Genomic DNA, 24,891 nt, shown 5'->3' with positions numbered 1-24,891 from the left:
TAGGGCTGTTTTAAATAAAATCAGCAACAGATTTGTAAATGCAGTTTTTCAATTAATCACATACAAAGAAAAATGGAGGGAGGGGGACATCTTAAATGCCTGTACAAATAAAATAATATTTGTTCAAAGCCGGGGAGCAACCTGAACAATACAAGAAAGAGGGAGAAGAAAGTAAGTTGTGTTATTTCAGATTCAGGTACCTATACCTTTAACAGCTATGTGTATAAAAGAGGGGGTTTCAGGCTGTGTAGCTGACCATGGAAGGATGCAACAGCATCTGCTACAACTGGCTTCTGTGAGCACCTCCTCCTCCTTTGCCTTTGGTTACCTTGCACGACCAAAAGCCCATCACTTCCAGTCCCTCCACAAGGAGACTGCATCATCCACAAATTAGACCAGCAAATGCAATCCAAATCGCATTTCCAGAGAATGCAGGAAAGGGGACCATCAAAGCCTTATCTGAGTCACAGCACAAGCCCTATGCATGTCTACTAAGTAGTAAGTCCCATTGAGCTTGATGGGGAAAGTAGACACAGGATTGCACCCACCTGAATGCAGACCCTCCAAGTGTCCCTATTTTCCAGGGACAGTCCCGGATTTACAGAAGCTGTCCCGGTTTCTGATTTGACCCTGGAATCGCCCGCTTTTCCTTAGGATGTCCCTATTTTCTTAGGAAAAATGTTGGAGGGTATGGAATTATCCAGCCCTCTGAGCCAAGGAGATACATAACTATACAACCTTTAGAATACATCTGTATAGGGAAGTTTTTAAAATGTTTTAGTATGTTTTTATATATGTCGGAAGGTCCTCAGAGTGGCTGGAGCAACCCAGTCCGATGGGTGGGGTATAAATAGAATAAGAATAGAATAGGATGTGAAGGTGATGGAATACATGGAACTGGCTGAGATGACTGGCAGAATCCGGGACCAAGGAGAAGAGTTGGTGGAAGAAGATTGGAAAAAAATTTAAAGTTTATCTTCAAAAATATTGTAAAATTAAGGATTGTTAGAAAGATGTTGGAAAAAGAAAACTATGTGGTTTTGGCAGAAATGACATAAAGGATTAAGTAAAAATGATTGGGTGAAAGAGAGAACGTTAAATTATAGTATATTAAGACAAATCATTAAGATAAAAACAAGGTTGGAAGGATTTGCTGAAACAACAATTTGAATTAGAATACAAAAATGGGAGGTGTGAGGAGGTCAAGGAAATAAGTAAAGGAAAGAAAGCTATGTAAAGGTTTGATTTGTTGTTTTTTTTTGTACTGATTGTATATTTTTTGTTTTTTTATTTCTCTTTTTTCTCTTTTTTCTTTTTGTAATTTTTAAAATTTGAATAAATATTATTTTTTTAAAAAAAGAATAGAATAGGATGTCCCTATTTTATTTTGAGAAATGTTGAAGGATATGTGAATGCTACAGGGAAAACCTAAACTACCCAGCATAACAGAAACCTCATCTCCACTTGCAGCCTAAATAATAAGCAATGCGAATACTTACCCATCTCACAGTTGGGCTGTGAGAGGTGTTTTTTAGTCATTTTATGTTGATGGTGTTAGCTTCTCACACTGCAGATTCCTCAACAAGGAAAAACCCGACACCTATATAAGTGTCTGCAGCTGATAAGAATTCTTCAACCAGACTTTGCCTTTCCCAGGCTAGTAATGGACAGGGTTGTTTTAAATAGCCTGGCAAAACCAATTATGTGGTTGCTTTTTTTTTTAAAAGACATACACCCAATTATATATAGTGGGGCAGAGTGCTCTGAAAATAATAATATAACTGACAAACCAATAATTAATGGAGAATTAATTGGGCACAATAAACTTTGATCCTAGTTCTGTTCGCTGGTGCAATTGATCATTCTGGACTTGGTCACAGCGGGCTTATATTGGGCAAATGTTACTGATATGGGGGAAAGAGTTTAAAAAGCCATTTGGTGAAAATGAAGGAAGCATTCCAATGATTTGTGCATAAAATATAATGAAATCTGGAAGAGTTTGTTTTGGGAGGGGTTTCTTTTTGTCATTTGGGAACAGAACTTGGCACAACTGCACATTTTCCACCTATGATAAGTGCAGCCCTGATAAGTCTCATTAGATAAATCAATACAATACAAAGTCTATCACTGATCCACTGATTCAAATGCTCCATCAAGACTGAATTTATCAGCCAGTAGACCTGAAGACTTTCGGTAGCCTTTCTGGCTTCTGTGTGGGATTTTTTTCTGATAAGAAAGAGCTGAACACACAAGACCTCAGAAACCTCCACAAGAGCAGACATATCATTGACTCGGGGGCAGAGGGGAATATGAGTGCATGGCTATCTTTAAAGGACCCTAGCTGGACCAGTTAACAAGTGCCTTATGCGATGATAAGACTCCCAATACGTTTCTGAGCACAATTCAAAGTGTTGGTGCTGACCTTTAAAGCCCTAAACGGCCTTGGTCCTGTATACCTGAAGGAGCGTCTCCACACCCATCATCCAGCCCGGAAACAGAGATCCAGCACCGAGGGCCTTCTGGCGGTTCCCTCACTGCGAGAAGTGAGGTTACAGGGAAGCAGGCAGAGGGCCTTTTCAGTAGTGGCGCCTGTCCTATGGAACGCCCGCCCAGCAGATGTCAAAGCAATAAACAGCTATTTTACTTTTAAAAGACACCTGAAGGCGGCCCTGTTTAGGGAAGTTTTTAGTGTCTGACGCTGTATTGTTTTTGATATTTGGTTGGAAGCCACCCAGAGTGGCTAGGGAGATCCGGTCAGATGGGCAGGGTGTTGTTGTTTAGTCGTTTCCAACTCTTCGTGACCCCATGGACCAGAGCACGCAAGGCACTCCTGTCTCCCACTGCTTCCTGTAGCCTGGTCAAACCCTTTCTGGTAGCCTCAAGAACACCGTCCAACCATCTCATCCTCTGTCGTCCCCTTCTCCTTGTGCCCTCAATCTTTCCCAACATCAGGCTCTTTTCCAGGGAGTCTTCTCTTCTCATGAGGTGGCCAAAGTATTGGACCCTTAGCTTCAGGATCTGTCCTTCCAGTGAGCACTCAGGGCTGATTTCCTTCAGAATGGATCGGTTTGATCTTCTTGCAGTCCATGGGACTCTCAAGAGTCTCCTCCAGCACCAGAATTCAAAAGCATCAATTCTTCGGTGATCAGCCTTCTTTATGGTCCAGCTCTCACTTCCATACATCACTACTGGGAAAACCATAGCTTTTACTATACGGACCTTTGTTGGCAATGTGATGTCTCTGCTTTTTAATATGCTGTCGAGGTTTGTCAATGCTTTTCTCCCAAGAAGCAGGCGTCTTTTAATTTCGTGACTGCTGTCACCATCTGCAGTGATCATGGAGCCCAAGAAAGTAAAATCTCTCACTGCCTCCATTTCTTCCCCTTCTATTTGCCAGAAGGTGATGGGACCAGTGGCCATGATCTTAGTTTTTTTTTGATGTTGAACTTCAGACCATATTTTGAGCTCTCCTCTTTCATCCTTATTAAAAGGTTCTTTAATTCTGCCATCAAGGTTGTGATGGGTGGGGTATAATTATTATTATTATTATTATTATTATTATTATTATTATGACATTGTGTCCCTGTGGGGAGATGACATATGAGTCAGGGAATGTACCTGTGTAATCCCATTCTGAGTACAGTCGTACCTTGGAAGTCGAACAGAACCCGTTCCAGAAGTCCGTTTGACTTCCGAAATGTTCAGCTTCCAAAGCGCGGCTTCTGATTGGCTGCAGGAAGCCGTGAAAATTTGTGTCCCAGCCTTTTTAGAGTCATCTACCCATGTACTATCTGAAACCCAAGGGGCACATTGGTTGTTGGATGTGGTTTTTAAAAAAATCTCTCCTAGCCCACTTGAGTCCATTGCTACACAGGATTTAGGAGATGGTTTAGACAACTTCACCAAATTAGAAAACATTGGTGTCATTTTTTTTTTTAATAAAAAAGATTGACTTAGTAATCTTCCTTTTTCAGCTTTGGCCCTCAGTCATGAATATTTCACCCATAGGCTGGGTTATTTTAAAGCAGTCTGTGTGAGGGTGTTTTCCGCTTTCCCCCCTTTTAACTAACCTTGTTGATCCGAGTAAATGATAGCCCTCAAAATATAAAACGTAGGAGCAGATAGAAAACAGAAGTTACTCAAGGAAAAGGGAACTTTTAAAGCAAGCAGGCAAATAAGAATTTCCTTCAGACTTTCCTTAACTCAGTAGCTGTTTCTGCCAGATCAGCAGAGGGGAGCACTATACACCCTTCTGAGGACGTGACAGTCTCCACGCTTGCGATGGCGGGACTAAAGGTCAACACCAAATATACCGCGTTCTTTGCTCAGAGGAATGCAACAGGATTCTGATCACGTGAAGCAGTGCATAAATTATTATCACTCGGAACCACCTTTGTATCCTGCGCTTCATCCAAGGGCCTCAGGGTAGAAGAGGTGGGGCAATTCTCTTTCCTTCTCACAACTTTCTGAGGCAGGCACGGCTGCAAGACACTCAGTGAAACTGATGGATGAGCAGGGACCTGAACTCAGGTGTGTCCACAGTCCAGTCACTCTGCAGTCACTAAGCTCTCATTTCATTTGGTCACCCAGAGATAAAAGGACAGCAGGCTATTGGGGATACTTTACAGAACACATTAATTTTTATTCTTTTTGCAAACTATGTAAGAAAACGTATCTGGCGGGTGTACTGAGAAGTTATCAGTCGTTATTCTTGGATCTGCTTCTGTTAAGTTGTGGGTTGACATAGCAGACGACACAGCGATTTCTCCAAAGCAGCTCTTTATCTTGTAAGCTGGAACAGAACTAAACTGAGGAGCTCAGCCAGCCTGCTTATATAGAGCTCCAGAACAATGTAACTGTTGCCATTTTCTAAAACTATCCAATCACTGAACGTCACTTTTCAACCTTCATTTGCATACAAAACTATCCAATCACTGAACGCCACTTTTCGATCCTTCATTTGCATAACTATCTACAGTATTCCCCTGCTGGCCCAGGGTGAGAACTTTAGTACATAACAGTTTAATAATAATAATAATAATAAATTTTATTTATATCCCGCCCTCCCCAGCCGAAGCCGGGCTCAGGGCGGCTAACAATAATCAAATAATCAAACAATCAAATAATCACACATTCTGAAAATATTTCATTATAAAAATTAATTAAAATCAAATTAATGGCAACCGAATTAAGCAAAATTCTGTGCAGGTTGCCAGAGGAGGGAGTCAGGCTGCGCCCTGACCAAAGGCCTGGTGGAACAACTCTGTCTTGCAGGCCCTGCAGAAAGATGTCAGGTCCTGCAGGGCCCTAGTCTCTTGAGACAGAGCGTTCCACCAGATTGGAGCCGCAGCCGAGAAGGCCCTGGCTCTAGTTGAGGCCAGCCTAACCTCTCTGAGGCCTGGGACCTTGAGGATGTTATTATTTGCAGACCGTAGGTTTCTCTGTGGGGCATACCAGGAGAGGCGGTCCCATAGGTACGAGGGTCCTAGGCCGTATAGGGCTTTAAAGGTTAAAACCAGCACCTTAAACCTGATCCTGTACTCCACCGGGAGCCAGTGCAGCTGGTATAGTACCAGATGAATGTGATCTCGCAGCGAAGACCCCATAAGGAGTCTCGCCGCGGCATTCTGCACCCGCTGGAGTTTCTGGGTCAGTCTCAAGGGCAGCCCCACGTAGAGCGAGTTACAATAATCCAGTCTGGAGGTGACCGTCGCATGGATCACAGTGACTAGGTCAGGGCGAGAGATAAGGGGCCAACTGCTTAGCTTGGCGGAGATGAAAAAATGCCGCCTTTGTTATAGCTGTAATCTGCGCCTCCATAGAGAGGGAGGTATCGAAGATTACACCCAAACTCTTAACAGACGGTGCTGGCACTAATTGCACCCCCGCAAGAGATGGGAGTTGCCCCCTCAATCCCATATTGTCCCGTCCCAGCCACAGGACCTCTGTCTTCGAAGGATTTAACTTCAACCGGCTCCCACGTAACCATCCAGCCACAGCTTCCAGACATCTCGCCAGTGTGTCTGAATCAGGATGGCCATCCATCAACAGATAGAGTTGGGTGTCATCAGCATACTGATGGCAACCCAGCTCAAAACTCCGGACAAGCTGGGCGAGGGGGCGCATAAAGATGTTAAAAAGCATCGGGGAGAGAATCGCACCCTGAGGCACTCCACACACCAAGGAGTGGCGCAAGTTTCTGAGGCTTGTTAAAAAGGAGGGTTAGACTTGGTTTATTTCATGCTAAAGATATGCATCCTAAGGCCGTTTAAACAAATCCCTTCCACTGTTTCCATAATCTCTTCCACATCAGATTCACATTTCTAGCCCTTACCCCTGTAGTAGTAAGAGAAGTAGGAGTAGTAGGAGTAGTGATAATAATAATAATAATAATAATAATAATAATAATAATAATTTATTTATTCCCCTCCCATCTGACTGGGTTTCCCCAGCCACTCTGGGCAGCTTCCAACAGGAGATTAAAAATACATTAAATCAGTCATTAAAAAACTTCCCTAAACAGGGCTGCCTTCAGATGTCTTCTAAACGTCAGATAGTTGTTTATTCCTTTGACATCTGATGAGAAGGTGTTCCACAGGGCGGGAGCCACTACCGAGAAGGCCACTACCTTTGAAGCACCTTCTATATTTCCATCCTTTTCTTCTCTGCATAAAATGATATTATGTGCTTTCCCCACCCCTTGCTTTTCCTTCCCCTCTCTCATGCTTTGTATTTACTTCCCTTATGCTGGAAACACTGCTGTCACGAGTGCCACAGAGGTCAGGGAGAAGGTGGGGAGGGACAAGGAGGAGAGTAGAGAGTTGGGGGGGGGGTCTGACTCTTGGGAAGGTCTTTGCAGGATGGGGAATAGGAATCTGGGGCATCAGGAGCAGTCTGACCCAAGAGAGGGCCCCAGTGGTTTGGGTGGTGGAGACCTGGATCGGAAAAAGAGATCAGTTCCCAGGATTCTTTGGGAGAAGTCACATGCTTTAAATGGATGGTGTGTACACAGCCATGCAGGTGTACAGTTACAGGTGTCAGTGTGATAAAGGCAGCGGGACAAACCCTAGACTTGTGGTAGCCAACCTGGTGTCTTTCAGAAGTTGCTTAACCACAAGTTCCATCATCAGCTGGGGCTGATGGGAGCTGGGAATCCAACAACATCTGAGGGTACCACATTGGCTCCCCCAGCTCTAGCATGTTGCTAGCAAATAAAAAACCCTTACTGGGAATGTGTGCTGCCTTCCTGCTACCACTTGTCTCTACCAGAAGGAAATATAGAACATGGGTCTCTCTCCCGTATGAATTCACACATCGGCAATGCTCTTTTCTTCCCTGTTGCATACGTGGAAGTATCTGTATAAAACAACAGAGAGTCCCGGGACACTTTACAAGAAGTTAACAAGTATACATTTGATGGTACAGGATACAGCATTCTCTGTGTCAGTGCCCCATTTGTGCAGTGCCCTCCCCTTATGCCAAGAGGTACATTGGTGACATTGAGGTAGGTGCCAAATGAAGACCTACCTGTTCACTTGCACTTTTCAGATTTCTAACAAACATTTTAGCCCACGGATAGAGAGCCTGATACTCTAAAGATGTTGTTGATAGTGGTACTCTAACTGCCATCAGCCCCAAAAAGCATGGCTAATGATCAAGGATGAGGGAAGGTGTATTCCTGTAATATCTGGAGGACTGCAGGTTCCCCACTTCTTTTAGTCTTTTCCTCTGCTTTTATTTTTATTTTTATTTCCAATCATTTTATGATTGTTGTTTTTATCTTTCATTTCCCTAGAGACCTCAAAAATACATTATATTCCTGTACATACACCACAACTAATATCAGTGTGCATCTGTAAAACATGTTCTTAAAGGATCTACAAGTTGGTTAAACCTTTGGAACTGGTGTTTGGATTTCTGGAGCGTTTTGAAATGAAATGAAGTTCTACTATTCTCCCACAGTTATCTTTGTTCCTGTTGCTGGCCTTAACTGATGAGAAAATTCTGCTGTAAGGGCAATATGCCATACTCTCTTGTACCCAGGCATTCACCTTTTAAGTCCTTCCAGAGTGTGGCTATAATCATACATGCAGCCACCAAGAGAAATCAAATTAGTACTGTGGTTTATATCCACCAAGCCCTGATTCCCCTTGAAATAATTCAGTTATGCAGGGGTTGGACCCCTGCCCAACTCTACCATTCCAGACCCTCCAAGTGTCCCTATTTTCCCGGGACATAGCTGACTTACAGAAACCATCCTGGTTTCAGATTTGATCCCAGAATGTCCTGCTTTTCCTTATAACATCCCTATTTTCATCAGAGAAATGTTGGGAGGGTATGGAGTTATGTGACCCCCCAAGCCAAGCTGATTGGAAGACATCCTTGTATATGATTTATTATGCCATTATACAGCGGTACCTAGGGTTACATACGCTTCAAGTTACAGACTCCGCTAACCCAGAAATAGTACCTTGGGTTAAGAACTTTGCTTCAGGATGAGAACAGAAATTATGCTCCGGGGGCGCAGCGGCAGCAAGAGGCCCTATTAGCTAAAATGGTGCTTCAGGTTAAGAACAGTTTCAGGTTAAGAACGGACCTTCGGAACGAATTAAGCACTTAACCCGAGGTACCACTGTATATACCGTATATGCTGCAAGCTGCTCAGAGTAGCTGGGGCAACCCAGACAGATGGACGGGGTAGAAACTATATATGGGAAAGCCTGGAACCCCCCCCCCCCCCGAAAAACCAGGTTTTTTTCCTTTTTTCCCCAAACCCGTCCCCCCCGTATTTTTTTTTTTAAACCCAATTTGATATACCGTATTTTTCGCTCTATAACACGCATCTGACCATAACACGCACATAGTTTTTAGAGGAGGAAAACAAGAAAAAAGTATTCTGAACGAAACAGTGGGTGCATGATTTTTATGGTTCATGCTGTGGCCACAGACATGTGATCTGATGGTGAGTTTGGGGTAGCCCAATGCAAAAATCCTGAGGATCCATGTGGATCCGTGCTTTGTAACCACCTTTTAAGTGGGGAGGGAAAGAAAAGCACTCAAGGGACAAGGAGCACGGGTGGAGAAGGAGCTTTTCTGTGAGCTGAGCGGGGAGGAGGGAGGGAAAGAGCACTGTTGCTTTAAAGGTATACTTAAGGTACTTGCCCTGTGCCTGGGTTTTTTTCCATTTAACAGTTTGCAGCCTTTTCCTTCTGCTCCTTGTTTTGAGGCAGAATAGATTTGAGCAAGTGAGGAGGACTTGGATTGCAGGGGATTCACCATTAGCTGTGTAAAAGCGCTCCTCCTTGTAGCCTGAGTGATAAGCAGCCAGCAGCAGCAATAGAATGGAGCACAAAAAAGTGGTAGGGGCACTAGGACCCAGACAATGCTCGAATCTATCCTGCCTGAAAACAAGCTGCTCCCTCTCAGGGGATCAGCTGAGACGCAGGGATTTGCGAAGTTTTCCCCTCTCCCTCATCCCCAGCCTTTTTTTTTTAACTTCCTGGTTTTCACTGCGTGGCTCAGAGCTCGAGGTTGGTTTTATTTTGCTGCTGGTTGCTTAAATTTTATCTTTCCTGCCGTCCCTCTGCAGCCTCATTGCTCTGTTTAGAGAGCACACGGACCTTTGCTAGCGTCTGTCCCTCCTCCCGTGTAAGCGGCTGCTGCCCGCTTTGCTGCCATGGCTCTCCTTCCCTCCCTCCTCCGCGGCTCCAGGTCGCTTTAAAGCAAGCAAAGCGAGAGCCTCCTGGAGTGTGTAAGCGGCTCCCGCTTTGCTTGACTGACGGCAGCCATGGCTCCGATCCGTGCATTCGCTCCTTAACACGCACAGGCATTTTCCCTTACTTTCTAGGAGCAAAAAAGTGCGTGTTTTGGAGCGAAAACTACGGTAGTTTGAATATTCCACACACTCCCAATTTTTCCGGGGAAAAAAGGCTTTGGGGAAAAAACTGGAAAAAACTTGTCCCCCCAAATTTTTCCAGATCTTCCCATCTCTATTAAAGGTAAAGGTAAAGGTACCCCTGCCCGTACGGGCCAGTCTTGACAGACTCTGGGGTTGTGCGCCCATCTCACTTAAGAGGCCAGGGGCCAGCGCTGTCCGGAGACACTTCCGGGTCACGTGGCCAGCGTGACATCGCTGCTCTGGCCAGAGCCAGAGCCGCACACGGAAATGCCGTTTACCTTCCCGCTGGTAAGCGGTCCCTATTTATCTACCTGCACCCGGAGGTGCTTTCGAACTGCTAGGTTGGCAGGCGCTGGGACCGAGCAGCGGGAGCGCACCCCGCCGCAGGGATTCGAACCGCCGACCTTCCGATCGGCAAGTCCTAGGCGCTGAGGCTTTAACCCACAGCGCCACCTGCGTCCCACTACTTTACATGCCTTTAAAATGAGATTAGACAAATGAATGCAGAACTGTGTTATTCTCCCCTTGAGAACAGTTGGGAAAGGGCCTCACCTTTGGGTCTGTGAAGGCACTTTCTGTTTTTGAGAAGGGGTCAGTCCCTCGCCCCTGATGACTTCCTGCCTTTCGTAGAATCATAGAATTGTAGAGTTGGAAGGGACCCAAGGGTCATCTAGTCCAACCCCCTGCAATGCAGGAATCTCAGCTCAAGCATCCATGACCGATGGCCATCCAACCTCTGCTTAAAAACCTGCATTATGGAATGGGACGACCTATTTGTTGGAGGGTATGCGAAACTCAAGGGACGCAGGTGGCGCAGGGACGCAGGTGGCGCTGTGGGTTAAAGCCTCAGCGCCTAGGGCTTGCCGTTCGAAAGGTCGGCGGTTCGAATCCCTGCGGCGGGGTGCGCTCCCGCTGCTCGGTCCCAGCGCCTGCCAACCTAGCAGTTCGAAAGCACCTCCGGGTGCAAGTAGATAAATAGGGACCGCTTACCAGCGGGAAGGTAAACGGCGTTTCCGTGTGCGGCTCTGGCTCTGGCTCTGGCCAGAGCAGCGATGTCACCCTGGCCACGTGACCTGGAAGTGTCTCCAGACAGCGCTGGCCCCTGGCCTCTTAAGTGAGATGGGCGCACAACCCCAGAGTCTGGCAAGACTGGCCCGTACGGGCAGGGGTACCTTTACCTTTACCTTTATGCGAAACTCAAAACTCCCAACTTAGAACTCAGTCCCATTCAACCAAACGCCCAAGCAAACCGCCCCCCCCCCGTAGAAAAGCCCCAACATCCGGTCCCGAGGTTCTCACGCCGGAGAGGGGAAAGAAGTTCCTCTTTCCGTGCGTCCCATTTCCGCCTATGGTCACGTGTACCGAAGGAGGCGGGGAAAGAAGGCGAGTTCCGCTTGCTTTCCTTCCGCCCGTAGTAGTCACGTGGCCCGTTTCCCTGGCAGGATGGCGCTGGTGCTGCGGCTGGTGCTGCGCGGGCGCTGCCGGGCCGGCGGAGTCCCTGCGCCCGCCGCCTCGCTCTCCCTGGCTCTGCGCCCGGCGGAGCCTCCGCCCTGGCCGGGGCTGAGGTGAGTCCTTGGCGGGGCCGGGCAGGGGGAGCGCCGAGCCCCCACTCAGGTTAAGATTGTCCCGTAAAGCTCTAGCAGATCAACAAGGGTGGGCAACTTTTATTTGTAGGGTTCAGACTAAATGTCGCACCTTTTATCTTTCAGTGCTGCTCTTTGGGTTCTGATTTTCTGCTGTAATAAAGAATGACAAAAATTTCAGGTTGCCTTGCCAATCAACCATAACCTCAGTTTGCAGAACTCTCTCACTAGGAGGAAAATACAGTGAAGCCCCTGGTTATGAAATTGATGGTGTCCTTCTGGCATTCTGATTTTGAACTATTCTGATGTTTTGGAAAAATGTAGTTGATTAATAAGCTGTCCAAATTGATTAATCGGTTAATTAAAAGTTATTTAATCATTTGGCAGCCCTAATTGATAAATCTTAATGAGCACCTAGAACTGCACTTCATGTATGCATTTTGTGAATGCAAGACATATTAATGTATAAAACAAATGCAAATTCTTCCCTGCAATAATGTAATTCCAGGAATTAAGTCTATAAAAATATACTTGCCCTTTGCAATTGTGTGTCTTCCTACAGAAAACAAGTTTCATTTTTATTCTCCTGACAGCCAACTTTTAAAATGATAGTCTCATGTTGTTAATCAAGAACAGCATCTGTTTAAGAAGGTATTTATTGCTATTCTTATTCACAGGTGTAAACCCCACAATACATGACCCCCTAGGTTAATGTGTACTTTGGTAGCAATTAGACAAAATTAGCAAGTGGAAAAAATTATGCACATAACCTCATCTTCATTTATCCCTGAAATAGCCTATGGATTCCCCCCCCCCCCCATCTTTTTGCATTGTGGTCTTAACAGGCTAGTTTATTGCTAAGCTCTTAGACTGTGCATCAGTCAGATGCAGCTGCTCACCACATACCCGTTTATTAGTTATTGTAGTTGTGACTTCCTTTTTGTATTCTAAAGGGCTTGAAATACGTGGCAATAGAACTCAAGGCTTGCACACACTTTCCTTCGTTTCAGACCTCCAGTGTGCCAATTTTCTGCAAATGCAAATTCCAAAAAACCACTCTCTGCTTTGGTTTCAAAAGTCAAATACCTGAATGAGAAGTATGAAAGGTTTTTGGAAAGAACATTCCCACGTTTCTACCAGCTATATTCAACCTTCTTGAAAGGTGGGTTTTCATTAAAAAAAAACCTTTGTGCACGTTTCATGATTCTGGGAGGAATGTGATACCTTAAGAACAAAACGTTTTTGCATCTGTCAGTGTAAAGTAGTTTCTTTACTTCTAAACCATCCCTAGGTGGGGACTCCTTATCTTCTGGGTGCCGTTTCTTGTGTTGCAACAGGGATGTCGGAGGTTCATGTTACAGTGAGAATGAAGAAACAAGTTCTTGTATCAATAATGGATGACATTTGTAGCATCATGTTTGTGTGTTTGCACAGACCCATTTCAGGTATAATGGGAAACTGGTGTCTGCTGGAAGCCTCAACCATGCATGCTCACACACCCTCCTGTCTCGTTCTTTTTTGAGCCAATAAATAGGAGATTGAAAGCTTCCTTTTTTATTTTAAATAAATTGTGGTTTCCCGCAAGGTCCACTTTTGGAGAACTGTGCTTTTAAAACACCCCCCTCCTATGGTTTGTGATGCCAGGATTGCAAACCATGGCTTTATCCTATTTCTTCTCGTAAACCCTAGACTTATGAAGCATAATTCTTATGAGTTTGGAATTCAAAAGGAATTGTGTTTGTTTAGAGTTTGGAACAAAAAATTCCATTTCAGCCTCAAGAGCTCAGAATGAGAAAGGAGAGCATGGAAGCTTTCCATTGCTTGTTCCTGCTGGAAAAAAAAATCTGCAAAAAAACAACAACAGTCCATGGTGTAATTTTTGGGGTGGGGAATAACATGTTAAGATTCTGAGTGAAGGCAGTTCCATGTACATCCAACAAAATTATAGCTGTAGTAAGGAAAGGCAGGAGCGAGAAGAATTTAAGACCCTCTGTAGAAGAAGGCAGTGGATTCTGCAGGATTAGAGAGAAGGAAGTAGTAATGTGTTAGAAGCTCATGTGTAAGAGGCATAGCAAGAGAGAGAAGACAAAACCTGGTTTAGAGCTTAGGAAACATTATCCATTATCTCCTGCTTCTGAGAAGCTCTGAATGGCGTGGAAGGGACATGTCTTTTTACCCTCATGGCAACCTTAGACAGAGGTTAGGCTGTGAAAAACCCTTTGAAGTGCCAAGGCATTTGGGCTTTCCCCATGATGTCCTGACACTATTAAAGCAAAGAAAACAATTTAGCTGGCTGGAGTTTTACAAAGAGGATGGGATTAAGAGGGGTCAGAAGAATCATTCAAGGCAAGGGAGAGACAGAGACGTAATATTCATGTATGTGTTACTTTATGCCAGTTGTGGGAATCCTTGGTCCTCCAGATTTTGCTGAACTACAATGCCCATCTTCCGCGGCCATTTGCCATGCATGCTGGGAGCCGTGTTGTAGTTCAGCAGCATCTGGAGGGTCAGAGCTTCCCTAGCCCTGTTCTTTATGCAGTGATACTCTATTCTTAGGTAAAAGGCTTGGGAAGGACTTTGGCATGAGGTTGAACATTCAGGGAGAACAGTTTCAGATCTGAAAATATTTCTGTATTTTGCACAGGATTTCGGATATTCTTTACAGAAATGAAAGAAATAAGAAGAATAAAGGCAAACATGTCATATAGAAAGATCCAGTTCCATCAACTTCCATACAGGGAGATGGAGAGACTAAGACAGGTAGGCTTTTACTTTTGTCTGCAACAATGATAGTCAACAAGTCAAACTGATTTCAGGCGACACTTGGTAGTTTCCACTGTTGTGCAGCTGCCCTGCTTCCTATGTGAGGAGCCCACCTAAGATACTCTAGCTGTCTAGCAACTTCCCATCTCGTACACTGAGGAGTTTCACAAGATAATCAAATAGGGTTGACAAGAAAAATGTTCAGTTTGGGGACATACCTGCATTGGAAGCATGTTTGCTTCTGTTCGATGCGATGTTGATGTTCTAAACTCGGTTTCATTCTGAAATGGCAAGAATGAGTGACTGCTCCCTTGTCTCAAATCTTGCAGTTTCCTCCTTATGAATTGTGAGTTAACACTGGGTTATTTTGCTGGCCTCTCTCCCCGTCTGCTAAAAACCAACCCATCCTCTGGTCAATATGTACAATTGTGCATTCCATTTGCTTTCTGGATTTAATTCTTTCTTGCAGGAGATTATTACTGTAAAATTTGTACAGATGAAAAATATAACTCTATAGATAGAATTGGTGTGGGGTTTTTTTAAGAATACAGAAATCCAAAGCAACAGAGTAACTAACTACTACCTGCCTTCTCTCCATCCCTCAAATGGGATTTATTTCTCCTACTGTACCTTATCGTGACTTTCCTTCAAGGAGCATAGGGCAATATGCATGGTCCCTCTCCCTTTCTATCACCACATCTTTCAATAAAGACAGGTTCATGGCTACTGGTCCCATCACCTCCTGGCAAATAGAAGGGGAAGAAATGGAGGCAGTGAGAGATTTTACTTTCTTGGGCTCCATGATCACTGCAGATGGTGACAGCAGCCGTGAAATTAAAAGACGCCTGCTTCTTGGGAGAAGGGCAATGACAGGCCTAGACAGCATCTTGAGAAGTAGAGACATCACCTTGCCAACAAAGGTCCGTATAGTAAAAGCTATGGTTTTCCCAGTAGTGATGTATGGAAGTGAGAGCTGGACCATAAAGAAGGCTGATCACCGAAGAATTGATGCTTTTGAATTCTGGTGCTGCAGGAGACTCTTGAGAGTCCCATGGACTGCAAGAAGATCAAACCTCTCCATTCTGAAGGAAATCAGCCCTGAGTGCTCACTGGAAGGACAGATCCTGAAGCTAAGGGTCCAATACTTTGGCCACCTCATGAGAAGAGAAGACTCCCTGGAAAAGAGCCTGATGTTGGGAAAGATGGAGAGCACAAGGAGAAGGGGTCGACAGAGGACAAGATGGTTGGATAGTGTTTTTGAGGTTATCAGCATGAATCTGACCAAGCTGCGGGGGGCAGTGGAGGACAGGAGTGCCTGGCGTTCTCTGGTCCATGGGGTCACGAAGAGTCGGACACGACTAAACGACTAAACAACAACAACAATGTGCTGTGTGGGTGTCATTGTAGAGGGACTCCCCAAGGTCAGCCAACCAACTTAAGAGCTGAATGGGAATTTGAAGCCAAGTCTCCCCTGTCGCACTACACTACTTAAACACATCGAGAGCTTCTGAATCGATAAGCAAGAACCACGTGCAACTTTTGTGAGGATCCACTATACTAATACAAATAGGTGGACTAATATTTACTGCATCTAGGGTAGATTAATTAAGAAGTTTCTGTATTTCAGCAAAAGCAAATAAACAAAGTCTGGCAGCTCTGCTTGATTTCTGCCAACCTTCACCCGATGCATTTATTTCTTCCTTGCCTGAACATTTATCATATTGTTGGGCTGAGTTAGAGTAAAAATGTTTCTGTGTAGAGAAGAAGGGCTGAAATTTGGGTTCTTATTCTTGAAAGATTCCATCTAAACACTTTTATTCAAACAAAGGAAAGCTGAGGTAGGGGAGGTTTTCTCCTTTTTCAAACGCAGTGTGTTGTGTTGTGTTGTGTTGTGTTGTGTTGTGTTGTGTTGTGTTGTGTTGTGTTGTGTTGTGTTGTGTTGCAACATGGAGCTAAGTGACATTTACATAAAGGTTGTCAGTCTAATATCATCACCATGGACAGCTGTATAACAGATATAGACATAGCGGACTGGATGTAGGTCACAGGTCAATAAATTGTTGCTGATGTGTGTGTGGAGGTCCACATATGGAAAATAACCAACAGAAAAAGCAGGTGTAAAGAAAGACACACTATTGCATGGCATTGTCCGTTGGCTGCAGCATAATTATTTCATATAGAAGACCTATTTTTCTCCCATCCCAGTCAGGTGATGGGCAGTAAAATTGTAGCCTATTTTCCATTGCCAATGCACAATCTGGAGCACACTTTAAGGTTCCTGGTTGTGCCTTCACAGCCGTGTCTCTAGCTTGCCTCATACCTGATACCACATATGAATAGTGTTTTCTCGCTGCAAAAAAAATGCTACCACTTTAATAAGAAGCTACCAAATGGCATCCATATAGCACAGGGGTCAGCAAACTTTTTCAGCAGGGGGCAGGTTCACTGTCCCTCAGACCTTGTGGGGGGCCGGACTATATTTTGAAAAACAACAACAACGAATTCCTGTGCCCCACAAATAACCCAGAGATGCATTTTAAATAAAAGCACACATTCTACTCATGTAAAAACACGTTGATTCCCAGTCCGTTTGCGGGCTGGATTTAGAAGGTGATTGGGCCAGATCCGGCCCCTGGGCCTTAGTTTGTCTACCCATGATATAGCATCCATAGTTACTAAGTTTGCGAGAGACAAAAATAGGCACAGCTTTGAGGCATATAAGATGCCAGAGTATGCAGCAGTGGTACCTTGCATGCCACTGCTCCATCAGTCCCTTTACACGTGCATTTTCCTCACCGTTGCAGTAGTTTTGGGTGTGTGCATGGCAGCTCTACTGACTAAGCATTTTTGAAGTTTCGCAGAGATCTGATCAAGGCCATTCCAGTTGGGATTCTTTCTCTTCCTCCCTTTGCCAACTACCTGGTTCTTTTGCTCATGTAAGTACAACTGTGCGCCTGTTCAGATGAAAGGTCCGTGCGCTTAACTGTGAGAGGGTGAATGCTTGGCTACAGTAGTGGGGGGTTGTCTCTCTCTCTTCCTCTCATCACTTACCTGCACTGCTCTTTGATGAAGAGCTTGTTAGAGTACAGCCTTGTGTTTTAGGTAAAGGTAAAGGGTAAAGGGACCCCCGACCATTAGGTCCAGTCGTGGCCGACTCTGGGGTTGCGGCGCTTATCTCTCTCTATAGGCTGAAGGAGCCGGCGTACAGCTTCCGGGTCATGTGGCCAGCATGACTAAGCCGCTTCTGGCAAACCAGAGCAGCACACGGAAACGCCGTTTACCTTCCCGCCGGAGCGGTACCTATTTATCTACTTGCACTTTGATGTGCTTTCGAACTGCTAGGTTGGCAGGAGCAGGGACTGAGCAACGGGAGCTCACCCCGTCGTGGGGATTCGAACCGCCGACCTTCTGATCGGCAAGTCCTAGGCTCTGTGGTTTAACCCACAGCGCCACCCGCGTCCCTTGTTTTGTGTTTTAGCAGGTACCAAAATAGACTGCAAAAGCATATTCATATCTTATTAATCACTGGGGGTGGGATCAAGCCCTGACTCTTCTGAGCCTCTGCTTCCCTAGTCACAACTCCACATTGTATTCTCTCCCCATGCATAGCCTCAGTCTAAAGGGATTATTTTTGGTGAATTTCTCTGGGTGGCAATTCATCGTGCAGCAACCATGCACCCTCCCACATTTTTTCTGAACATTTACCATCTCTGTTGTTTTCCCAGCAGAACTCCCAAACTGCTTTAACCCCCCCCCGGAACTTTTTTTTAAGGGGGGGCGGGCCTCACCTTTAAGCAGCTCCCCCACCCCTTCCTTGGTCTGTTCCAAATAGGTGTTTTCAGCTCGGGAGTTAAAAACAGTTAAAGATAACATAATTTATGTTTGAGGCTTGCTCTTAACAGCCCCGGATCACAGCCTAGCATGCGGTATAGCAGGCATCTCCAAACTCGGCCCTCCAGATGTTTTGGGACTACAGTTCCCATCATCCCTGACCACTGGTCCTGTTAACTAGGGATAATGGGAGTTGTAGTCCCAAAACATTTGGAGGGCTGAGTTTGGGGATGCCTGCCGTATAGGCTTGATAATATCACAACTGACAAAAGTAGTTCTAAAATCCTGCATTGCCTGGTTTTTTTTGAAGGCAGAAGAATCTAGAGAAAGGCATCAGGAGATTATTTCAAGTTGCCAGGTAGATTTCATGAGAGAGAAAATGGTCTACTAGGCATTCTGAAAACATTGGGGGTTTTTTAATTAAAATATTTCATTTTAAGATAAATGAAGGTAACATGAAAGTCTGTGGACAAGGTCTAGTTAAACTTGCAGAAGCAAAGTTCAGTAGGGCTTCTGCTTGTCGGGCTGAGGTTTCAGCCATCACATAACTGGTTGCTCCTTGTCTTGGATGGAAGAAGCAGTCAAATTTGTATAAAATAGGCAAACCCCACAAAATCAACAGAAGCTGCAAAATGCAGAATTTGGGTTCCTGGAGCCCAGATTTGAATGTTCTTTGATACACAGCTGTGTCTTGGTTTTGAAATGTGTATCTTTTTGACAATCTTTCCTTCCCAAGGTATCTGTTCCCAAGACAACTCTTGATACGCCACTTCTGGACTTCCAAACAACAAGATGAATTTCTGGACACTTACCACAATATGAGAAAGGAGGCATACCCAGAAGTGGTTGATGGTCTAATGAACCTCTCTCGCTCCCTAGCTGATTCCCAGCTTCGGAAACAGATGCTAGATCTCTGCAAAAAGGTATCGAATTACCACCCAACCCCAGCTGATAGAGAGGCAGTCTTTGGACATGTCTTGCTTTGCAGAAATAAGGCTTTTGTATATTGAGAGTTAAGGGATGTGGGTGGTGCTGTGGGTTAAACTACAGAGCCTAGGACTTGCTGATCAGAAGGTCATCGGTTCAAATCCCCGCGACGGGGTGAGCTCCCGTTGCTCGGTCCCTGCTCCTGCCAACCTAGCAGTTCGAAAGCACATCAAAGTGCAAGTAGATAAATAGGTACCACTCCAGCGGGAAAGTAAACGTGCGCTGCTCTGGTTCGCCAGAAGCAGCTTAGTCATGCCGGCCACATGACCTGGAAGCTGTACGCCGGCTCCCTCAGCCAATAAAGCGAGATGAGCACCGCAACCCCAGAGTCAGTCACGACTGGACCTAATGGTCAGGGGTCCTTTATGCTTTTTATATTGAGAGTTGGCCCATCACTACCAACTTCATGATGTCTAGATTCTACTTTCCTGTTGTCATGTTAGCAACATACTGCAAACTTCTGAAACCTTAATTATACGGTTTTAAAGTCATTCCAGAGAGTTATTTTTTTTAAATAAAAAAACAACAACCTTAACCTGAATACGAACATGTATAGAAAAGTCATTCAGGAAAGAGACCAGACTGTATAGTTGGCTTAGCAGATGCTGGCAAGGAAAAGGATGCTCTGATACTTGTGTCTACTGATTTGTCACTTATGCAGAGGCTTTCTGGCAATGCACTCTTGAGTACTTGTCAGTTTATAATAATGGCTTGCAATTTTAGTAGATGACAACGAGAAAAAGAAGTAAATTCAGGCCTTTATTATTCTTTATGGGACAATTTTTGGAAGGGAGGAACTAAATAACAGTGGGTATTAGCTACACTGGAGGAGGGTCCCCCCCCAGTCAGATTTTATTGTTTGTAACGAATGACTACAATGCGGCTCAAAAAGGATAATCCAAGAATAAGTTAATCATGCATTTCTCCCAAGATAACAAAAAAAACCCCAAACAAAACCCAAATAGCCCTTGGGCAGTCAGCACTGTTTTAGGTCAAAAAAAGTAGCCTACAACTGTCAGCTATTGTGTATAGACCCTAAAGGCAACAAAACAAATTCCACATCAGCCAGCAGCCGTCTAGTTTTGAAACCACCTGATTGAACTTCTAGAAAACCTATTGCAAAGTGAGTTGTATAAAGGATAAAAAGGTAAAGGTACCCCTGCCCGTACGGGCCAGTCTTGACAGACTCTGGGGTTGTGCGCCCATCTCACTTAAGAGGCCAGGGGCCAGCGCTGTCCGGAGACACTTCCGGGTCACGTGGCCAGCGTGACATCGCTGCTCTGGCGAGCCAGAGCCACACACGGAAACGCCGTTTACCTTCCCGCTGGTAAGCGGTCCCTATTTATCTACTTGCACCCGGAGGTGCTTTCGAACTGCTAGGTTGGCAGGCGCTGGGACCGAGCAGCGGGAGCGCACCCCGCCGCAGGGATTCGAACCGCCGACCTTTCGATTGGCAAGCCCTAGGCGCTGAGGCTTTTACCCACAGCGCCACCTGCGTCCCTGTATAAAGGATAAGAGGATATAATTCAATTTGGCCTGATCTGCATGCATACAGTCAGTCAGTCAATTTGTTGGCTTAATAAAGTAGTTACTGGTCAGATACTCTGTGTGCATAGTTTTCCATCTAAGCTGAAGAAATGCCCATCTAACAAAAAAAGTTAATTCTGTTGTACCTATCCCATTAATGCAACTAGGTAATATGGCATAGCAACTTTCCTCTTGGTAATGGTGAAGCAGAGCATTGTTAAGGGTTAGTGCTGACCTTTGAAGCCCTAAACAGCCTTGGCTCTGTATACCTCTCAGGACCCATCTGGTGGTTCCCTCACTGCAAGAAGTGAAGCTACAGGGAACCAGGCAGAGGGCCTTCTCGACAGTGGAGTGGAATGCCCTCCCCAAACCAGATGCCAAGGAGATAAATAACTATACAACTTTTAGAACACATCTGAAGGCAGCCCTGTATCAGGAAGTTTTAAATATTTGATGTTTTATTATGTTTTTATGTGTGTTGGAAGCCACCCAGGGTGGCTGGGGCAACCCAGCTGGATGGTTGGGGTATTATTAACAACAACAACAACAACAACAACAACTTATTTGGGAAGGGTGTAATGACTACAGCAAACAGGAACTTCTCATTTGTTCCAGGAATGAAAATGTGCTCAGCTGCTATATGTTTTAGCAGGATTGGTTTTCAGGTTTTTACAAGATTCCCATCCTCTTTTATTCTTGGAAAGCAGTATGGTGCTTTTCTTTTCTTTCTTTCTTTCCTTCTACCAATGATATATCTTAATCTTCAAGGTGCAGGAAGGATGCCACCCAGATGTAAGAGAACTTACAGCTGTGAGGACCTTATTTGTGGGACATCCCTTTGGCATCCAGCAACTCAGGGTTCAGCAGCTGGTGAGTGCCTTTCCAGAAATTAAATGGGATTATACTGACGACCCAGCTAAATCGATTGCCACAAACTGCAGCCCCCCTAGGTTTTGACTGAGTTTTTAAAATAAGACTATAAATCTTTCCAGCTATAAATCCTTAAGGTGCAACAGGCAGTTGCTTCTCCTTAAATTGAAACCTACTACTGATCTATGCTGCCTTATGTGCTGCCTTTTTGGAGGGGAATGATCATAACCTCTTGTTAGCCATATTTTGATCTGGGGAAGCAGGGCAACTCTGAAAAGCTTTGCTGACTACCATCGTGCAGTTTAATCCCACCGTCTTCTCTTCTCCCCCCAGAAAGTCCTAAGCCGTGTTTTGTTCCTAACTCCTCGCTTGCCATCTCTCTTCCTGAGATACCGCTTGCAGAGCCACATAAAAGAGCTGCGCCATCTGGACCAAGCGATGCTGAAACTGGGTGTGGGGCAGCTAACCGATGAGGAAGTGCAAGCGGTGAGATGAAGTTTTGTATACTGTAGCAAACTGAGGTGCAGCGTTGCTGGCTAGGAACTGACCGTGGCTGTGCCAGTTCTCGCATGCTAGGGTTAGAATCATAGCTGGGACCACGAGAGCCATCTACTGCAATGTCCAACCCATGACCCTGAGATCAGGAGTCTTATGCTCTACTGACTGAGCTGTGTCGTACCTTTAAAGGTAAAGGGACCCCTTGACCATTAAGTCCAGTCGTGACCGACTCTGGGGTTGCGACGCTCATCTCGCTTTACTGGCTGAGGGAGCTGGTGTACAGCTTCTGGGTCATGTGGCCAGCATGACTAAGCCGCTTCTGGCGAACCAGAGCAACGCACGGAACCACCGTTTACCTTCCCGCTGGAGTGGTACCTTTTTATCTACTTGCACTTTGACGTGCTTTCGAACTGCTAGGTTGGCAGGAGCAGGGACCGAGCAACGGGAGCTCACCCCATCACGGGGATTCGAACCGCCAACCTTCTGATCGGCAAGTCCTAGGCTCTGTGGTTTAACCCACAGCGCCACCTGCGTCGTACCTTTAGGGTAACCTTAAAAGACTATTTATTGTGCCTTAAAAGCTGTCGTGGACCACATTCCACAAGCTGTGCTATACTGCACAGTAACACTGTCACCCTTTTCAGAAATAGTAATGTCAGTCTTATGTCAAATGAGGACAGCTTGAATGGCTTAAAAAAACACACACACCAGCCCAGCTTTTAATGTCAAAATTTAGCAGTGAATGTCCTTGCATTTAGCCGTTGCTTTTCAAATGAAAGTCTCTCTGATCCAACAGAATGCCTCTCTTCTCTGCAGGCTTGTTATACCCGTGGCTTGAATTCTGTTCACCTCAGCCCACTGGCATGCAGGCTGTGGCTGGCTCACTGGCTCACACTCTCCTGTTCGTTGAAAGGTAAGCCTGCCTGAATTTGGCCACGTGGGGCTTCCCTTAGAGCCCTTACTGAATCTCTCTCACACAACTAGAAGCAGCTGCTCTTCTGACCCATCCTTATTGTTGCAGTGTTTACCTGAAGAGGTACCTGTTGCCCCTGTACTGTCCTGGCTGCAAAAGAGATGGCCTATCAAAGTTTGGAAGGCAAATAATTCAGAATAGGGCCATCTTAGTGGCAGCATCATAGAATTAGAGACTTGGAAGGGACCCTGAGGATCATCTAGTCCAACTCCCTGCAGTGGAGGAATATGCCCTCCCAGCTATGGACCAGTCAAAACACAAACACCAAGATTAGGCTGGTGCAGACACTGATTAGCTCCTGATACCAGGCAAAAACAACTTTTCTTTAAAAAACTTTCCTGTGACAGATTGTGGGAGGGGAAGCCCCTTTTTACTTTTAGCTATGATTTGGTTCTATTTAGAAGCACTGGATCGTTTTATGAATTGTTTGTTGTGGCCAGCCCTGTGAGAGTTTACAGTGAAGGGTTGGCACATATCACAAATAGACACAAATGCAATGCATACTTTTCTCTTTCCAGATGCTGAGACTTCACTCTTGGCACATGGCATGGTCTTGCTTTCTATCAACTTCCCTTCTTCCAAGGGCTGACTAAGGGCACCCCTCAGTAGTGGACCACTTCTGAAGAGATGCTGCGACAGTGACTCTTGGCTGAAGCAGAGGGAGATAAGGATTTTTGCTTATACTAAAATACAATGAGCAGGAGCCCTGAAGAAGCATCTCCCACTGAATTATTAGCCTTGAGAGGAAGGTAGAGGAAACACTGCATTATGCTGAATATTCCTCCTCCTGCCGTAGAGGGAGACAAGAGAATTGCCAGTATGGCCCTGGACAAAATGCCTGTACTGTAGAAGAGCACAATATTTCTGTTTAGATCTGGCTCCAGAATGTCCTCGTGGGCACAGCATGATTCCGTACTTCATTTCACCACTTAAGTCTCTTGTAGAAACATCTGCTGAAGAAGCTATTGGCGTTAGCCTGTATTGACTTCCTTGTAACTTTGAAGGGTAACAAAGCTGTCAGGAACTTTCCCAGGCTGTTTCCCTCCCCCTTTTAAACTTCACTTTTATAATCAACAAGGCTGCATGGAGCTCAGTGCCTTTTGCTGGGCATTTGCAGACTTTGAATATAGGACCCCGTTTTTCAGAGCTGCAACTTTTGTTTGAAATCCTGTTAGTGGCATGCTCTTCTGCAGGAAAGATACAGCTGTGCTCTCACATGGGCATTATGGAAGGTGCATTTCATGTTGGCAGATGTGGTAAGAGCCTAAAGAATTCAACAGGGTAATTCCACAAGTTAATTGGAGTATCTCTACCCAAAGCACTTAATATCCATTTCGGTGCCTCCAAGTCTTAAATACTACTGCCACGATACTTAAAAGCCAAGTGGGGGGAAAAGAAAAAAGCCCAGTCTTGCACTCCAGAAGCTGGAATTCTGGCCAGATAGTATATAAATTGTGTGTGGTAGACTAGTGATTGAGTCAGTCATTATAAAATGCATGAGAAGTGCGTAAAAGTAAATGAACGTCCAGCTATACCTGATGTGAATGTTTTGTTAAAGATAGCTAATAAAGGACAATCTCACATTTTACCTGGATTGTTTAGAACACTGCTTGTTTTCTATCTTACAGCTTGGTAATAGCTTAGACAGGCACAGTGCTGGGATCATAAAGCCAGGGGGCGGGGGAGCATGCGCCATACGCGCACACGCAATTTCTGGTGCTTCTCCGACCCGGAAGTGGGTCACCGCACCGGTAAGAGCGGGTGGCGGCAGTTGCCACGGGCTGGATAAACAAGTCCCTTGGGCCTTATCTGGCCCCCGGCTGTAGGTTGGTGACCCCTGATCAAAGCTATTCACCTTGTCATTTCCCCAATGAGTCCTGCAGTTTATGCAAGACCATAAGTTTATGCCGCATACAGGCAAGGGCCCTGGCCAACACACACTGTACCCCAGTTCTTTGTAA

At 45.2% G+C, this 24,891-nt stretch overlaps 2 protein-coding genes and 1 long non-coding RNA gene across 4 annotated transcripts in view; 2 read left to right on the top strand and 1 right to left on the bottom strand.

The window, feature by feature from the left end:
* SLC11A2 (solute carrier family 11 member 2) overlaps nucleotides 1–1,601 on the bottom strand; it is a 64,426-nt gene extending 62,825 nt beyond the window's left edge. Inside the window, exon 1 of the mRNA XM_079966725.1 lies at nucleotides 1,500–1,601. Within this exon, the coding sequence (XP_079822851.1) occupies nucleotides 1,500–1,539 (40 nt within the window). The 5' untranslated portion in view covers nucleotides 1,540–1,601. The remainder of the gene's footprint in view (nucleotides 1–1,499) is intronic.
* The window catches only part of LOC307210816, a 285,910-nt gene that overhangs the window by 205,204 nt on the left and 55,815 nt on the right, over nucleotides 1–24,891 (top strand). The window lies entirely within an intron of this gene.
* On the top strand, nucleotides 11,338–24,518 carry LETMD1 (LETM1 domain containing 1). 2 transcript variants are annotated; one of them, XM_079966836.1, is made up of 9 exons: nucleotides 11,338–11,463; nucleotides 12,492–12,643; nucleotides 14,126–14,241; nucleotides 17,098–17,180; nucleotides 18,812–18,998; nucleotides 21,358–21,459; nucleotides 21,793–21,945; nucleotides 22,774–22,870; nucleotides 23,449–24,518. In XM_079966836.1, the coding sequence occupies exons 1-9, from the start codon at nucleotides 11,342–11,344 to the stop codon at nucleotides 23,517–23,519; spliced, it is 1,083 nt and encodes a 360-aa protein (XP_079822962.1). In that variant the 5' UTR covers nucleotides 11,338–11,341; the 3' UTR covers nucleotides 23,520–24,518. The 2 variants fall into 2 exon arrangements, with proteins under 2 accessions (XP_079822962.1, XP_079822963.1); XM_079966837.1 differs by lacking the exon at nucleotides 11,338–11,463 and adding an exon at nucleotides 11,958–12,132.

The sequence above is a fragment of the Podarcis cretensis genome (genome assembly GCF_951804945.1).
Source record: "Podarcis cretensis genome assembly, chromosome: 2".
Lineage (NCBI taxonomy): Eukaryota > Metazoa > Chordata > Lepidosauria > Squamata > Lacertidae > Podarcis > Podarcis cretensis.
Note: the sequence above shows the minus strand (reverse complement) of the source record. Positions and strands in the feature narration are given on the sequence as shown.

Coding starts and splice junctions, on each gene's coding strand:
- LETMD1 (XM_079966836.1), top strand. CDS start 11,342: ATGGCGCTGGTGCTGCGGCTGGTGCTGCGCGGGCGCTGCCGGGCCGGC. Junction 11,464..12,491: donor CCGCCCTGGCCGGGGCTGAG/GTGAGTCCTTGG, acceptor CCTTCGTTTCAG/ACCTCCAGTGTGCCAATTTT. Junction 21,946..22,773: donor CCGATGAGGAAGTGCAAGCG/GTGAGATGAAGT, acceptor TCTTCTCTGCAG/GCTTGTTATACCCGTGGCTT.